At 36.8% G+C, this 18,118-nt stretch overlaps 1 protein-coding gene across 9 annotated transcripts in view; it reads left to right on the top strand.

The window, feature by feature from the left end:
• Positions 1 to 18,118, top strand: part of EZH2 (enhancer of zeste 2 polycomb repressive complex 2 subunit) — a 55,034-nt gene that overhangs the window by 30,137 nt on the left and 6,779 nt on the right. For 8 of the 9 annotated variants that reach the window (XM_051768504.1, XM_051768498.1, XM_051768507.1 and 5 more), the window contains 8 exons: positions 627 to 747; positions 2,852 to 2,995; positions 3,527 to 3,629; positions 4,213 to 4,376; positions 11,034 to 11,125; positions 12,088 to 12,328; positions 12,761 to 12,930; positions 13,311 to 13,405. In XM_051768504.1, the coding sequence (XP_051624464.1) occupies positions 627 to 747; positions 2,852 to 2,995; positions 3,527 to 3,629; positions 4,213 to 4,376; positions 11,034 to 11,125; positions 12,088 to 12,328; positions 12,761 to 12,930; positions 13,311 to 13,405 (1,130 nt within the window). The remainder of the gene's footprint in view (positions 1 to 626; positions 748 to 2,851; positions 2,996 to 3,526; positions 3,630 to 4,212; positions 4,377 to 11,033; positions 11,126 to 12,087; positions 12,329 to 12,760; positions 12,931 to 13,310; positions 13,406 to 18,118) is intronic. The other variant, XM_051768500.1, reaches the window with a different exon arrangement.

Here is an 18,118-nt window from a genome sequence, read left to right as displayed (position 1 = left end):
GAAAGTTTACATTTATTTTCTTAACAATAGGGCGTTCTTTTGTAGTATTGGAAGATGCAGCTGAGTATCAGGGTCCATAAATTCTACTGATAAAACATGGTATTATTAATGCATTTAGTTTATATGCAGACAAAAAAAGACAGTGGAGTTCAGATTAAATTGTCAGGCATGTTTCTGCTTGCTGTTTAGACAACTTGAATTTAAAGTCTTTTTGTGGCATATTTTCTTATCTCTGGCAAAACAATGAAGGGTTGGTTTCCATTGTGGTTTCCAACATTACTATAGAAGAGATCCACAGAGGGGCAAATGAACTTATCAAATGCAAGCTACCCAAAGCCAGGTAACTTAATGGGTTTCCATAGTAGAAGCTTTGTGGAAACACTGCTAACCTTGAGATTAGGAGCTAGTGTTAGTATTTTGAGCCAGTCACCATGAGTGCAAAAAATTGTTGAACATCAGTGATGGTTTTGTTTCATTTCTTTAATTAATGGTAAATGTGCTAAAGCAGTGAAAGCAGTTAGTTAATTGTGATAGCTAGACTCCTGTACCTTGTGGAAAATAGCAATGCAGAAATGGTCACTTGAAAATGCAATTTAAAATTGTTTGATTATAACTGTTGTTCCTAGGTAGAGGATGAAACTGTTTTACATAACATTCCATATATGGGAGATGAAGTGCTTGACCAGGATGGTACCTTTATTGAAGAACTCATCAAGAACTATGATGGGAAAGTGCATGGAGACAGAGGTGAGCCCAAACACTCAGGTATACAAATCACTTCTTCCTACGTAAATAATTGTTGTAGTATTGCTTGTTAAGGCTTGAGGCTTGATTGTTACAGTAGTGTCACTAAAATCTCTACATTGTGTAAACATTGGGTATAACTGGCTTCCTTATTTAGATATATTGCTTTGCATTTTCATAAGGCTAAGTGTTTTACAGTAGTAGTATGGAGAAATTAAGCACATTATCTTTTTCCCTATACCATACAATGATTCTTGGTATTCAATTTTGTGCCCAGAACTTTGGAATAAAATATTGTAATGTCCCTGTGTGTTCTGCCTAGGAGAAGGTGGCAGGAGAAGTATGCAAAACTCTGATAATGACAACATTTGCAATTGCAATTCAGTAGAATAACCTCTTGTAGGTTTGTGGGTTTTTGTATATATTTATTCTTATGTGTAGTTTACCTCTCCTCCCGTGTGGAAGCTGGACTACCTGCAATGTAATCTGTCTCAGTTTGCTAAAGTCTCAGTGTAGTGGTGACCTTTCACTTGCTCTGTGTGCTCACTCAGAACTGGTTTATACAAGTTTTGTAGACTGAGTATACAAGTTTATATACTGAGCTTTACAGCTGTAAAGGTTTCTCTTGACTACTCTGGTTCCTCCTTCACAGAAACATTACCTACCCAGTCTACCCCTTCACTCAAACAGGGAATAGTTTCTTAAAATTGATTATATTCCTGTTAATGCTGAAGTGATTGAGGAAGAGAATGACATTTTTTGAGTTCATTATGTGCTTCTCATGAAAGTTAAGCCTGTGATTTGATAATAACTGCTACATGTTTGACTTGTTAATGTCCTCAGGATAGCTGGTGCCTTTGTATTTCATAAGGAGCATAAAATGCTTCATGGGGTTTGGCCTTTGGATATTTTTACAGATTTACTGACTGCTAATATCCCTGTCAGAGAACTGATTATGTCAAAATGATGACATTAGTAGTAAATGTCTTCTATGATTTAATTTATTATTAAATGAGTCTAGCTTTAAAATTAATCCTGTTTGAGCATCTCGAGACCTAAGTTTATGATAGCGATTATTGTTGTTATGGGATCTACAAACCTATATATTGAAAGTAGAAAGACTTTTTTTAGATTCCCAATAACTAGTATTCTTGAGTGACTGTAATTAAATGCTGTGGGAATCTGTAATCCAGAGGCATTCGTGTGTAGGAGTCAGAATTCTAAACTAGCTTTATAATTACATGTTTGGGAGATTAATTTGTACTAACCTGTGTGTGTATATTAAGAGTTCTGTTTAAAACATCCAAATGGTGTTTTCAGTGTCTACATAGTAATAAAACTATTAGTTTCTGTCAAGTTATTTTGACATCCAACACCAGTCCAGGGTCAAAAGAGGACCGTGAGAAGCACTAAAGTTCCTGCACAGTTCATGATTATTTTTTGAAAAATAACAGTTTCTGTCAACACTAACTATGATTTTTCCTCTGTGCAGAAATGCCTTATTGTTAAATCTCTTCTGCCCTCTAAATGTCACAACAGAATATAAACTAATAAGTAGATCTATGCAGCATGGTATCCTTCAGTTTTTATATATAACTGCATTCTTTTTTTATCACCCTGCTAGTGGGGTCTATAGGGAAGTGGATGCTAAGGGACTGCCAACCAAAATCTCTCATGAGATTCCCCAGCTGATTAAGAATTACTTTATAGACTGGTAACATGCATTTCCAGACTGGCTTAACTTACCGTGTTGGAACTGGGATTCTGGCATAAAATCTCTTAAATAGTCTAGCTAGTAATGCTTTTTTTTTATCTTCCAAGGAGGAGAGATTTATGTATGTGTACTGATATGAAGCACAGGAAGTCGGGAAAAGAAAAATGCCCACAAGTTTCCGTCTTGCCTTCCCAGTTGTCAGTCTAAGAAATGAATAATGAGTATTTTTAACTCATCTCTTGTTCATATACTGAAACTAAGAGGGAAAACCACAAAATTCTTTTTTATGAACAACAGCATTTACCATAGTTAAATTGAAGTGTAAGGGGGATTAAAAATACTTCATATACACCTTGTGCTTTTGTGTTCACTCACAATTTTGCTGAATTTCAGAGTGTGGATTTATCAATGATGAAATATTTGTTGAGCTGGTCAATGCCCTTGGTCAATATAGTGATGATGAAGATGATGATGATGGAGATGACAATCCTGAGGAAAGAGATGACAAGCAAAAAGATCGGGAAGGTAACAGGATGGGTATGTTTGTCTGCAGGCATTAAAAATTAAAACCAAAACTTTTTATTTAACCACTAAATAAACTTGTTCAAACCCTTCTTTATACAATACAGTTTTCAGGTCTAAAGTAGCATGATTTTCATAATTGCCTTTGTCACTTAGTTCAAGAGAGTTCATTTTGTACAGAGAATACTACAAGATACTTGTGTCAGTTTTTGTTTATCTGCATACTGAGGCAGTCAAATGTAACAAATATGAGTCAGGTAACTGTTTAATAAATGTTTTGGTACTCCTCAAAAAATGAAATATTATTCTAAAGTAGGCAGAGTTCTGAATTACCATCTCCATCTGCTGGTGAAATAATCGTTTCTCCATTTTTACTAGTAGAGTTCTCTCGGCAGGAAAGATCACTTAACTCAGTTTAAGTTGTCTGTGATATTTTTACATGTTAGAATTTTGGTGAAGTCCCCCTTTCTCTGAGCACCTTATTGAGGTAGCAAAGGAACAGGAATATAATTTTCTTGTTTTCCAAATGTTTCACTTCCTTGACAGAGAAAGAAAGCCGCCCACCTCGGAGATTTCCTTCTGACAAGATATTTGAAGCCATTTCCTCCATGTTTCCAGACAAGGGTACAGCAGAAGAACTGAAAGAGAAGTAAGAAAGTATTTCTTACGGTATATTGCTGTGTTGCTCTGTGAAACAAAGATTACTTCATTAAATATTTGTTGATTAGAAATGGTCCCCCTTGCAGCTATTTCTGTGGCAGTTGTGTAACTGCTGCAAGTGAAACTTGAAGGGAATTGGCCATTCCCACAGAGTCAAACAATACAGAAGCGTTTATTAGCCTTCCTTTTAAACTGTTCAAAAGTGTATACTTTTGTGTCTTTAATAATCTATGTCATTTTTTGAGGTGTTAAAGCAAAAGCTTTTGTTAAAAAAGAAATAAATCTCCTTTTTGGAGTTAGTGAGTAATATATATGAAGAGATGATGGTCTGGAAAACAAATGCATTCTTTCCTAGTCAATTTTATATTTGTATTAATGATTATGAAATTAAAAACTTGTCATGTCACTAAGAGATTGACCTTTTTAACTGGCTTATATTTCTTAGTTTTTGTTTGTTTGTTTGTTTTTTTTAAATTTGTCATTGAAAATATAGAGTGATACTGGCATAAAAAATACGTTTTTTTAAAAAAAATAGATACTTAATAAATAACATCCATTACTTTCTTTTAAAGATATAAAGAACTCACTGAGCAGCAGCTTCCCGGAGCTCTTCCCCCTGAGTGCACACCGAACATAGATGGACCAAATGCGAAATCCGTTCAGAGGGAGCAAAGCCTGCACTCTTTCCACACGCTCTTCTGTAGACGCTGTTTTAAATATGATTGCTTCTTACATCGTAAGTATGATTATAGTGTGCTTGTATATGTTTTGGTTTTGCAAGTCAGGATATAATGCAGTAGGAAGGAAAGAGAAGAAAAAATAAAAGCATCAGTATTTCTGAAGTTTATGAAAACAGCTTGTCCATGTTGACATTATTTTGCAGTGAAAACTGTACCTCAAAAAAACCAAATGCACCTCTGTGGGATAGTTTGTTATCCTTTTTGCATTTAGGACTTTGTATATTCCTGACTTGGACCAACCTGTAACATCACTTCTCTTTATATAGTCTGTAAGAAAACTACATTATTTTCTACTATTGGTTCTATGTTACACTTTCTCAGTTTATGCATGGAGAATGGAATGTATTTTTCCATTAAAATTCTTAGTTATTCATCAAACTTGTTTCATTTTGCAATAGGGAGAATAAATGCTCATGAACAGTTTTATCTTTTATCCTCTCAAGTTAATAACTTGGTTATTTGAAGAATTATTTCAGAGAGTTGAGTTTAAAAACTGTGATATCCTTTCCACTGAATTGCTTTCATGTCACCCCATTCTTTTGGGAGAAGGATTTGACAAGAGCTTAGCAGTGATGTTAGTTTTCGCTTGCAAAGTGTGAAGGGTAAGAGAGGTTCTGAAGTGCTACTAGAGACAGTTCTTGCTCAGAGAACAGAGTCAAATGTAAAGGGGAAACTAACAGTCAATTATGAAGTGGTTTTGACTTGGAGTGGAATACTATGATACCCTCAAATTAATTTTCTCTTTTGACTTAACTGTTCATTTGCATGTTCCACTGTGAGTGCGCATGCATGTTCATTTGGAAATCTTTGTGCTTTGTCAGCAGCTCCTCATCCAGCACACATGCAATCTGCCTGTTGTTTGTACTTCACACTGAAGGCTTTGCACAGTGCTGCTGCTTTTTAGTATCCCTTAGTTGCCTTTCAGTTTGAGGAGGAATTGGAGTTGTTCTCAGGTGGTGGGGAGGAGGGAAGCTTTTCATGTTCCTAGTTCCAACAGTATTTGTGCCTTTTGGAGCTAGGTCTGTTGTTTCACTTTCTCCTTATATTCTGTTGACAGCCCTTGCTTGAAAATATGAAGAAAAAAATAAAAGGAAGCACTTATTTCTGAATGAGGTTAAAGAACAATAAGTTTCTGGAGGTATAGCTTCTATCTTGTCCAACCAGTTTCAACATGATGTGTTCTGTGAAGCTGTAGGTTTTGTGGTATCTTAGTTGCCTGGATGACTCATTCCAAGAAGTGCTGTGTGCAGCCTTAGTCTGTAGGCCAGGGAAGTGAAGCTGTTTGCTGCCTCTTGGCAATCCATTTATCTGGCAGGGGTTATATGAGTTCTTGACACTCTCAATAGTTTAGCAGAGAGACTAAAGGCCATTTTAAAAGGATTTTGACTTTTTAAGTCAATGAAAAAGCATTGTCTGGACATAGTGAGAACCAACTCTTTCTAGTGGCACCTTTGAAGACTTTAGGTATTTCTGCAGCAGTTGTCTTAAGTCATTTTTCTCACTGATTTTATAAACTTGTAGGAGTCTTCCTGTGAAGATGTGGGTTCCTCTAAAATATGCATATATTTCATTAGTCTGTGTAGATTTGCCTTTCACAGTCATTTTGCAGATTGACAGAAGTAGAACTGAAAAGTTCCACAGACCATGTGTTGGTGCTTGCTACTCTGGGGAGCCTGGTGTTACTGGTTCACAGTTCTGAGGCATGAGCTCTGTGAGACTTCTGTTCTCTGAGTGCTGTGAAGGATGGGTTCATACTGTTGTACATTTTGATGTGTTTTTGAGTGCCCGGTTCAGCCAATGGGAAAGTCCAGAGTCTTTGGCTGAAACACTGACTGGCTGCAGGACCTCAATTCTCACACTAGCAGCATCCTTTAAGCCAAAAGTGCTGTGCCTCCTTTCTCTGTGTTCATAACCTTGAGATGGAAGACAAAGTGTTTTTGCTGAAAGATTGCCTAAGTTCTTGTTGCTGGTGAATTTTGATGTATCCCTTAAACAAGTCAGTGTTCTTTCCAACCTGGTGTATGTCCAAGGCTTCATTTAAACTGTGCCTCGTACTTCAAAATACCCAAACTTTAAATCATCCCTTCAGGATTTCAGGGCCATAGCAGAAAGAGGGATGAATAGGACTTTCACTGTGAATGCACTCAAGAGGTACCTTTGTGTCAGGATGGAGTGTGAAATTACTGGTTATGATAATGCTCCTCATGACAGCTTATGCAGCACATGCATTGTCACTGGTAATGATGTATTTGATACTTGATCATTGCAAAGAGGTCTCTTGAAGCTTGATTTACACATTCACTATGTAGCTGCCGCACTGGACACTGAATGTAGTAAACTGATGCTTCAGTCATGCTTTCAGTCATGCTTTCAGTCCCTGAAAACATACCCAGATTCCACCTCAACAATGACTGCTCACTGCTTTGGATGCATTGCTTCCTTTTGCTTTTGTCCTTAGCAACACCAAAGAAAGAGGATTGTTTTCTGTCTGTGTCTGTCTGTCTGCGTGTCCGTCTAGAGCTAGGAATTTATCCCTTAAAAACTGAGAGAGTCAGTTATATGACCTCTTTGCTTCCTGTGAAATTTTAAGACTGTTTGTAAAAACTCACCAGGCTCATTGCTGGGAATAAGTAACTCATCAAAAAAAAAAAAAAGACCGCTCTGGTCATTGGAAGGCTGCACTAGCAATTTTCAGTGTCTCTGCACCAATTTAACAATTTAACTTTTAAAAAAAGTTGATAACCTTTCTACGGTTACCTCTGTTCTGCTTCATGCACTTCCCAAGTGCTGCTGGATGGTGTCCTAGCTTCTGCAGATGACATTTTTGATGAATTACTTTGGTAATGTGGTGGGCCATAGTGATCAGATTTGTACTCTGAAAGGTGCAAATCTCTGGAGAAGGCATAGAGAATTAAAAAAAAAAATAGAGGAATTCTATTGGATCTGGTTTTGCTTTTTGTAATTCCCCCCTCTTAGATTCCATTTTTGTTAAGATTAGCCTTATTTTATGGAGTTTCCAATCTTTGTTCTAGAACATTTGAGTTAAATATAGGAAAAGTTATCATTAGATTTTTAACATGTCAAGTCCCCTTGACGACCTGGCAATCCCTTTATGTGCAGGTGATGACATTACTGAAAAAACTTGTGTACCGACTTCATTTGCTGACAGCAAGGAATTATGCCTAAATGTCTGGACTAACAAAGAATTTAGAAGAAGGAAAAGTATCAGGTAGGGGGAATTTCCCAAATAGCTTGACTGTGAAGCAAATGTACATTTCAGGCTAAACTGTTGCCTGTGTACTTTCACATTATGAAAAATATGAGAGTTGAGCCCCTTGGGGATGAGACAGATAATAAATCTCAAAGACAAAAAATATGCTCAGTGAAGCAGTTTTAGAATTATTTTCTTGAGGAAATTATTAAAGAAATATGGACTCTAGGTATTTAGGAAACCCTAAAAAGTCTTTTGTGATTTTTTTTTTAAGAAACATTATTACTGATATTTGAAAAATTAATAATACAGCTATACAAATAGTTTTATACTTGTCCTGGGTCCTTTCTTTGTAACAAGCCTCCTCCCCAAAAAAATCCCTCACAACAGTGGTGGTAGATTTTGACTATAGTTGTCTTTACCATTCTGTGTTGGGTGTTTTTTAAATAATTGAATACAAGATATAATTCTAATATGAAGTATCAGAGCCTACTTTTGAAGTCTCTCTGGTTTAAAAATATCAAAGGTTGATTTATTTCACTACATTGCAAACTAAGCAGGTCTTCATTGTCCAAAGGAAAACAATTTTTTGAAAAAATTTTATTCTATGACTGCACACAATGAACTTGTGAGAGAAGTGTTTGCATCTGCAAGTAACATGTAAAAAGAATAGTTTTGATTTCTGCACACTGCAGCACTCTGATATGGATCATGGCTTGCAAATGTTTTATTATTCTTTTGTATTGATGTAAGATTATTTTTCTTGTGCTATGAAGAGAAAGTTAAACAGTTATGTGGAAAAAAACCCTGAGTGAAATGGTATACTGTGCAAATTTGAAGATGCAGTGTTACAAAATGGGGGAGTTCCCCTCTGTTTTGGGTGGGGGACTCCCATCATTTCATTGTTCCTTAAAAGCTGGAAAAAGGTGGAATAACTTGGCATTAAATTGCTAGGTTTCTTTGTTATTTAGTGTATTTTACCTAGAGAATGTATGAACACTTCAAGGTTACTTGAAATATATGAGAACTGACATACTACATAAAAGCTTTTAACTGAAACCTGGGGGAAGAAAGTGCTAATAGCAACAATATGCATAAATTAAATTCCTATACTTGCTTGTGAATAATTTTCACAGAGCTACATGCCTATATGTAGAAAATTAAAGCTTTTTTGTGTTTCCAGATTTATAAAACATGATTTTTCTTTTTAATAAAGGGATGCAATATTTAATTAGTGATACTTTTATATTGTTTATACCATTTTAAGAAAGCCTTGTAAGAATACGTTGCTTCCCTGGGGTTCCCATGTGCTATTGTCATTAATACAGGCACAACACTATAGAATTTATGATTTGATTTTCAGCCTGCCCTCCTTTATGGGAGGGGAGCATGAAAGGATTGTTCCAAGACAGAGTGGTTTCATCAGAGAAGCTTTCTTAAGAAGTGCTCACCACCACTGGTCACCCTCCTCAGTGATGCTTGCAGAGCTACGCTGCAAACCAGACCACTGAAATGAAATTTACTTTTCAAAACTTTGTCTGTGAAGACATATTTGGGCTCTGCCCACATTCTTTAAAAGGGAAGGAGCTGCATTTAAAAAACTCGGTCTTGAAAGCATAGTGGATATATAGAGAGAAGCCCTGTGCATGATCTAGAAATAAGATGAGTAGGAAAGCCTGTGGTGGTGGTTAATGAGGGAGAAGGATGTCTGTTGTGTTGGTATGGAACTGCCCTTTTAGATTAATATGGGTAAGAGGGGAGGGATTTCACCTTTCAGTTTGAACATTAGCACTTATAATTAACTGAATGTTTAAAAACTTCACTCTAAGTTACAGTTGCCTAACTGCAGCTGTGGTAAAACTGTAGCATAAGTGCTTTTACAGAGCCTGGAAAAGCCACATTTTCAGATGAGTGTCTTTTCTAGGCCTTCATAGAGCATTAACAAACAGATAGCTAGCACTGAGTACTCTTTTTTTTTTTCCTTTTGAACTTCAGTGCATTCCCTATTTTTGTTCCTTGCAGTTCTGTATGCCACTGTTAACACATTCGGGGGACAAAGTATTTATTGATATGCATCTATTTGTGTATATATATATATATATATATATCAAGAAAACCAGAATAATTTTTTCTTGCACACAGGTGAATTTTTTTTTAAAAAAGAATATTGCAAAAAACTAAGGAATAGTATTTCAAAAAGCTCCTAATATAATTTGGGAGCATGAGTATATGAGTTTTGGTGAGAGTCTAGGGGCAGATTTTCCAGGCTTCAGTTAAGTAAGTGTTACGGAGAAGTTCCCAAGACTTCCAGCAAAACCATGTAAGTCACTCTCTCTGAAAACATCCTGCTGGCAGGGATTGCATGGTAGGACAACAGGCTCTGGCAAAGAGAAATGGGTAGGAGATTCTGCTATCCTGTTGTAAAGATGCTCTTGTTGCATGTGTAACATACCCAGTTCTGCTTTTTTCCGAGTTACTGCTCCACAGCTTATATAGAGCTATGCAGAGTCCATCAGATACAGGAGCAGAACTTCTCTGCAAGTTGCAGACTTAACTGTGGTTGTTCTGATCCATAGTGACTGTGCAATGCTAACTTATTTTTACCCTGGGAAAGAGTTCAGTTCCTGAGATACAGGAACAGGAACTGAACTCTTCAATCCTATCAGCTTAGTTGGAGTGCTGAGAAACTAATAGAGGAAAAATGCTTATGTGTCTCCTTCTCTTTGATGAAAATGTAAAGTTGGATCCATTACCTTTCCAAAGTGTGTACGGGCTTGGATTTTTTGACAAGATAGGAATTGAACAACTGAATCTTAACAGATTGAAGGAATGATCATGCATTAATAGGAGAAGCCCTGAATAATTCTTGTTTAACATGACAATAAATTAAAGTCTGTTCTTTTGTTCGGAAGGGAGATATAGCAAATCTTCCTTCATACATGAAATAAATGTGATGATTGCTGATGTAAATGGGTGTAATGGCTTTAAACTGAAAGAGAATAGATTTACATTTGGTATAAGGAAGACATTCTTGACTGTGAGGATGGTGAGACACTGGAACAGATTGCCCAGACAAGCTGTGGGTGCCCCATCCCTGGAAGTATTCAAGGCCAGGTTGGATGGGGTTTGGAGCAACCTGGTCCACTAGTGGAAGGTGTCCCTGTCTATGGCAATAGGTTTGGATCTAGATGATCTTTAAAGTCCCTTCCAAACCATTCCATGATATGTGAAACTTAACCTATGTGCGTCTCTGTGTATTTAAGTGGTAAGTCAGATGTCACTACATGGAGTTTATTTTGTGGGGCTTTTTTCCATTTCTTAATATTTTTATTCTGGTTTTAGTAAAGTCTTGGTAAACCTTGTGTTTTGGATACTGTTTAAGGTTAGATATTTAATATATTTTTATATGAAAACTTAAAAATGTGATGTTTTGATTCAACAGCATTCCATGCAACTCCTAATACTTATAAACGAAAGAATACAGAAACAGCATTAGATAATAAGCCTTGTGGACCGCACTGTTATCAACATTTGGTAAGATAATTTTATAAGTTACAATTCACTGAGTGCTAGTGCTAGCTGCAGTATAGCAGGATACACTTAATGTAAGGACACACTGGATCTAGGATAGTGCATATACTTGTGGGCCACTTGCAGTCAAGTAGGTTCTCTTCAGTGGGTGTGAAAGAAAAGATTTAAATTCCAATCATCTTAAATAGGAATATATTTTAGATCCTTTAGATGTAGCCCGAGATATTGTAGGGAAGAAGTATTATTACCTCTTAATGATGGTGTTGCTGCTGTTGTGTCCAGTCTAGTCAAGGAACTGCAGAGTAAGCTCTCTTGTAAATTATATCACAACTAAAAATTGTAAAGGTTTTTTAGTTTGCCAAAGGCAGATTCCATCCAGGACTTAAAGTCTTAAGAAGCAAAAGAATGGAAATTAATAAGGTGAGATGTAATATAATTTCAAATCTCTCTCATAATTCCCCTAAATTTTTTAGTATGAAAAACTATGCAATTTTCCAATCTAAAAACTTACTACACCTTGTCATACCCCTTTCCACTAGAAAACAAATTACCAGTACTTGCATTTTAAAAAATGCAGAACACATATCGTTGAAGTGCCATGTGCCAGAAGAGTTCCTGTGTTTTGACAGGTATTCTCTGTAGGAAATTCTCATTTTTTCTGTCATCTGGGAAAATAGAAATTTACTACTGAATTATTTTTCACTTGGCAGCCAAAATAAAAGGAGAACTGGAATACTGACATGAGTTCTTCGTAAATGTAGATTTTTTTGTCATGGTAGCATCAAAGGTATTTTATGTTCATGGTTAGAGTACATTTAACTGGAATTTCTGTGTACATAATTATTTTGTAGAATAATGCAGAGTTATGCAGTATACAAGTAGAATGTGCCCTTCCCCAAGCCCTGATCACAGGTGAAAACACTTTTTTAATTATTTTACTAAAAACGGTGATGTTTCGTGTTTAGGAAGGTGCAAAGGAGTTTGCAGCTGCCTTGACCGCTGAGCGTATAAAGACACCACCCAAGCGCCCGGGTGGCCGCCGGAGGGGGAGACTCCCAAACAACACCAGCAGACCCAGCACACCAACAATAAATGTCTTGGAATCAAAAGACACGGATAGCGACCGAGAAGCTGGAACGGAAACTGGAGGAGAAAACAATGATAAAGAAGAAGAAGAAAAGAAAGATGAAACATCGAGTTCCTCTGGTGAGGCTGGTCAATGCTTCTTTATTCAGTGAGCTGCAGTGCTTGAGAAGATAAAACAGAACCAAACCAAACAAAAAAAACTAACAACAACAACAACAAACCCCACCAAAACAAGTTGAGCCCCACAATCCTAGAAAACATGTATTTGGAATGTATGGGACTGAATGAAAAGACAGAGTAATAATATGAGTTTAATGAATCAAAATCCTGGAAGGAAATACCCAAATTGTCTCAATTTTCGTATAGATCATGTAATTGAATAGCTACTGTTAGCTTCTGCAAGAGATATGTGAAAAGCATTGGGATTTTGTGGTGCTTAGGAAACAACAACAACAAAAACCTGGGATATTTTTAACTGCAATTAACCATTTGACATTTTTAAGGGCTGTGTAAAATTTTTGAAATTACCTTACTCTCAATTATTTATTACAGAAGCAAATTCTAGGTGTCAAACACCGATAAAGATGAAGCCAAATATTGAGCCTCCGGAGAATGTGGAATGGAGTGGTGCAGAAGCCTCAATGTTTAGAGTTCTTATTGGCACCTACTATGACAACTTCTGTGCAATTGCCAGACTGATTGGGACCAAAACGTGCAGACAGGTAAGAAAGGAAGCTACTTGCTAGGGGTGATAGCTTTTTACTTTTTAAACTGAAGTATAGAAATACCAGTATTGATTACTAGAAGAGAAAATTAATTAATTTTCTTGGTTTTCCCAAGAATGCTATGATCCTGAATTCATACCACAAATACATAAAAGTTAGTTTTAAAAATGTTTTTAAATAAAATTTAGAGGAGGTTTAAATTAGCCTATCAGTTATTAAATGACAAAAATAATCAGCTTTAAATGTATTGAAAAAAAGACTATGACTGGATATAATCTGTAAGTTGTTGGTTGAAGGAAATCATACTAACTTAGAAAATGAGCAACTTTCTACTAGTGAGAGATTTATCGTGGATGTATTATGGTATCTCTTGTTAGGTGTATGAGTTTAGAGTAAAGGAATCTAGTATTATTGCACCAGTCCCTGCTGAAGATGTTGATACTCCTCCCAGAAAGAAGAAAAGGAAACACAGGTAAATCTGTTACTAAATAACCTTAGCATAACAATAAATTGGAAGCACAGGGGATCAGAACAGAAAGTATTTTGGAGGAAAAGTCGTGCAACATTTCTTTTGCTTCCAAAACCAAAATTTGCAGCAGTAAAACAAAATGGTGTTTTGGTTTCAGACAAAAGTCTTACCACCTTGGCAAATATAACCTTCCACTTCTCTTTCTCTCTCCCTTCTTTTTAAGCTCTTTAACAACCAGAGTCTTGTTAGCAGATTCTTGTAGGTGTATTGCTGCAAGTAGTCAAAACTCAGATTAGAAATACCCTACACAGCTTGTTGCAACATTCAAGATAGTGTGGTATAATTTTGTTTGCAGCAACAAACATTAAAATTTGGAAGCATTACAATGGGATTCAGTAATGGTTATACATTTAATTTTGTAAATTAAAACTCATATTTTTTATGGTAAAGTTTATTTCATTAAGATTCAGATGGTTAGTAAGAAAAATATTGTAGCAAACTAGTAGGATTGCCTTTTTTTTCTTTAAGAGACTTCCTTTGTAGCATCCTAGTTTCATTAGCAACTAGCAAGAACCAGGCTAACAAGCTATTATCTGGAATGAAGCTTCAACGAAGAACAAAATCAAGCATTTTGCTTGGGCCACGAAGACCATCTGAAACCATTTCTGTTGAAATTTTAAACTTGGTGGCTACTGTCTGTCAGTAAAATGCATTTTTCTTTGAGAATACTGAGGTTCAGAATATGCAACTCTGCACGGATTTTCTTTTTTTTATTGCCAGGGATAAGAACACAGGAGATAAAAAGCTGACTGAAAATAAACTAGAGCATTTCTTTCAGCAAGCAATAAGTACACTTTTTTCCATATAGTTTCCTATGTCTCCCTTTAACGTTCCCTATATTCCCTGAAGTTTGTTATTCCAGTTCTTCTCCCATCAATTTTTCTTGCTTCTGTCTTAGCTTGTGTAAGCATATTTATTATTTCCAGGCTTAGTGAAATTCCTGATACTGGCTCAGAGATACTGTTGACGTGGAATAGAATGTTTCTGCTTTGTAGCATAGAGGCTGGCGATGTCAGCTAGGAAAAGATTCAGTGAGCATCTGGAAGAGATTCTGCTCTCAGCAAAAGCTATTGATTTTAATGCTCTTGGCACAGTTTTCAAGTGTTTGGGCATTTGGTGGGCTTGGCGGTTTAAATTTAGGTTATTAGCCATGGTGCAAGCTTCGAATATGCAGCTGGGAATTAGCTTGCTGTCAGATTCATACAAGTTGCTATAAAAATGGTACCACTACCTCTATTTAAAAAGAGCAACTAAAAGGCTCAAATGTATTTTGAAGCTGAAATGGATTTTATGGTTACCAGGATGACATTGTTTTGGAGCAGTTTTGAGACTTTTTTTAGTTTAGTTTTTTTTTCCCAAGTAAATAAACGCACACACCATTGCATGGGGTTTCTTGATGTTTTTTTGGTTTTATTAGTTGGCAATATAAAAACTTTTATGGTAGCAATTTAGTTTTGAAATGCCATTTAATTCTTCTAACTCTCCTTGAAGGAAAGGAATACATTTTTTTATTTCCCAGAATATGTGGCAATCAAGCTGTCTCTGTTCTCCTATGTGCAGTCATCTTTCAAAAAAAGGAAAATAGTTTCACCTACCTACATTCTGCTGTAATATGAGCACTCTAAAGATGTCACACAACCAGCAATTGGGACAAACATCTGGAAGTCTTTCTCTGTTCTTCACCTTTCTTTTAGTTGAGTTTACTCACTCAGAGTAAATCCAGTCCTAGAGCTGGGAAGACCCTTCTTTTACTTTTGCACTTTTCCATTGAAAGGGTCTTACTGATCTACAGGTTTTCCACGTGTGCACGTGGCAGATAACCTTTGAGCAAAAGCAGTATTGACCAAAGAGAACAGCAGCAGCAGAAGGCTGCCTTTAGTGGCCTCTTGTAACTGATTGATAGCAGATTTTCTTACAAGACTTGCCTATTTCCCATGTCATCACGGTGCCTGTATAGGCATGCTGAGCAACTAGCTGGCAAGACTACACCCCTCTTGGATGGTGAAATATATTCTCTCCTACTTGCCTGTGTCATTTTTGTTAGATGACCATAATAAGGCTGATTAATGAGAGAAGGTGGCTTTTAATGTAGTTGCTTTTTGGAGAAACAGGAAGTGTCAGAGCCTCTCCTATGTATCAGAAATTACCCTGGCAGTTTAGGAAAACTCTGCCTTCCTGAGGAGTAAGTACTTTGCATAGAAGCCAATAAAAAAAATCTGAACCAAGACAATTCCAAAAAGCATATATGTGTGCTGGAGGGACAGTACTTCAGTACCGTTCATTCTTCTATGTGTATGTTTTTCTTCCATTGCTGAGAGCTGAATTGTATTTGCTTTAACTAATCAACACTACTTCCTCTATTTTGGTAAAAATTTGTTACTGATTTTAAGGCCATGTTCAGCTGTTTTTTGATTATTTTGGTTTTCCTCTTCTCTCTCATCCCATATTCAGATGCCACTTAGTAAATTTTATTTGAAAGTATTTTCTTTTTTTTCCCCACTTTCTCCTTTTCCTCCTCCTGTCCCTGCTTTCTGCTGGACTGCTGTTCACTGCATGTGTTTGAATAGCTGATGTAGTTCTGCCAAGAGTTCAGGATGCCTTTTTGTATGGATTTAAAGTCTCACTGTTATCAGGTAGAAGGTGCAGCTGAGGCATTGGCACAGATTCTTATGTGCCACCTGGTTGGAAGGCTGAATCTTGGAGTGGCGGGGAGACTGTGGATAAGATGATTTAGGAGACTGAAGTCTGAGTGATGCCAGAAAATCAAACACTGTAAAGACTCAATTACATATTTGACATAATTGGCATGTATTTTGAATTTTCAGTGCTCTTTCTGATAGCAGAGTATCCCTGTGCAGAGCAAGAAATGCTAGTGTAGCTTCTTCCAAAGAATGCATTTTTACTGCCTGATTAGCTGATACTGCTGCCTCCTAAAACCACTGGCAAAGTCTAGTAAGTTGTTGGGAGAGAAGAACAGTATTTTTGACAGCTTCTGTCATGATGCTTCTGGAAACACTTGTTTTCTAAGCTGGCTATCCTGCAGATGTCAGCAACCATGTGCAAATCCACCGGCTTACTTGGGAACCTGCCACTTGAGTTTCCAGTTTGCTTTTTTTAAATGAAGCTTCAAGTTGTGAGTGCTTTCTCAACTTTGCCTTTTCCTTGCCTTTGCTTCCTGGTGCATGGGACCAGATCTTGCCTTTTGTTTCTGTTTGAGATGGCAGATTATAGGGCAGATAGAAAAGTTACTCCACATTTAGTATGGTACCAGGCTCTAGCTCTGTGCACTAACCAGGGGAACTTGCAATGCTTCCTGGCAGTTTTGGAAAGTTACAAGCCAATGAATGTACTATTTGCTTGTGCTAAGCAAAGCTCCTGTCAAGCTGGTCAGTGTTGGCACCTTCATGTTGTCTTCTGTCATTCCCCACAATTCATGCTGACACTGTGTGTCTCCAGCTCCTTTCTTGCAGGGCTCTCCTCCTCCCATGACTCCAGTTTCCTGCACAAGAGTGGCTCAGTGGGTGCCTTTCCCATCGTGACTGCCATCTGTAGTTTTCTTTCTGGTTTGAGTTGTTAGCATCAGTGCTTTGTTGATGGTGGCATTTTACATTTAAAATATTAGGATAAATAATAGGAAAAATATTAGGATTTTACCCTAGGAAAAGAAAAAACCCTACTAATTGCTAACGAAATGGTATTTTAAGAAGTCTAGCCACCCATCTAGAACAGCTTGGTGTGCTAGTAGGTCCTTATTATCTTGGGGTGACAGACAAGTTTCTCTGAAAGACTTTTTCAAAAATACGGTATGTTACGTTTTCCAGATACCAGACAGACAAAAGAGAAAGTAGTTTGATGTGCATTAGAGTAATTTAAGTTAAAATTGCACTCCTTTCAATTATATGGCAGCTATCTTCTTGCAAAGATTCAATGTCTTGTAATATATGTTGGTAGCCTTTTTTTCTAGGGTGAATCACTCTTAATAGGAATATCATCTATTTATTACAGTGCTCTGTAATGCTGATAGTCCTGGGGTTTTTTTCCTTCCCCTCAACCTCGGTTACCCAGGCAAGTCTGCCTCTGTGTGTTTCTAACATGTTTCTAACATGGGCCCTTTCAAATACCTGTAAGAAAGTTTGTTGTCGAGTTAAATCTAACAGTAAAGCTTTGAGAGGGCAATTTTGTAGAGGATCTTATTTATCTGAAGCTGTGGGGGGGTGCAGCACACCATTTGGTTGAAGTAGAAACTGATATGCTTTTATGAAAGAAGGAACAGCTAAAAAAGTCCTATTTAAGTAGTTACAGCAGGAGATATTTCTTTCAGAGTGCAAACTTTTGAGTGTTGCATTCACTAAAAGGCAGAATAGCTTTCTAGGTGTTCTGTGCTAGGGATTTTTGAGTACCTTTGTTCATGAGTGTCCTGGGCTGCTCAGTAAATCTGCAGAGAAAGTGAGGTGGCTTGATGCAGCTGGCAGTGTATCATTTGGCAAGGGAATGAGGCTTCTCCCATATTGTCTTGATGTTGCTATATGTCATACTGAGAAACTCCAAGATGTATAAACTTTGAAAATCCTTAATCTAATTTTTTTATTATGTGTATTCACTGAAATACAAGTGCTAACTAAAATGCCTAGAAGTGAAGAAAAAAGTAAACCAATT

Source organism: Manacus candei, unplaced genomic scaffold (genome assembly GCF_025592945.1).
Source record: "Manacus candei isolate 608988 ecotype Guabito, Panama unplaced genomic scaffold, ASM2559294v1 h1tg000095l, whole genome shotgun sequence".
NCBI classification, from domain to species: domain Eukaryota; kingdom Metazoa; phylum Chordata; class Aves; order Passeriformes; family Pipridae; genus Manacus; species Manacus candei.
Note: the sequence above shows the minus strand (reverse complement) of the source record. Positions and strands in the feature narration are given on the sequence as shown.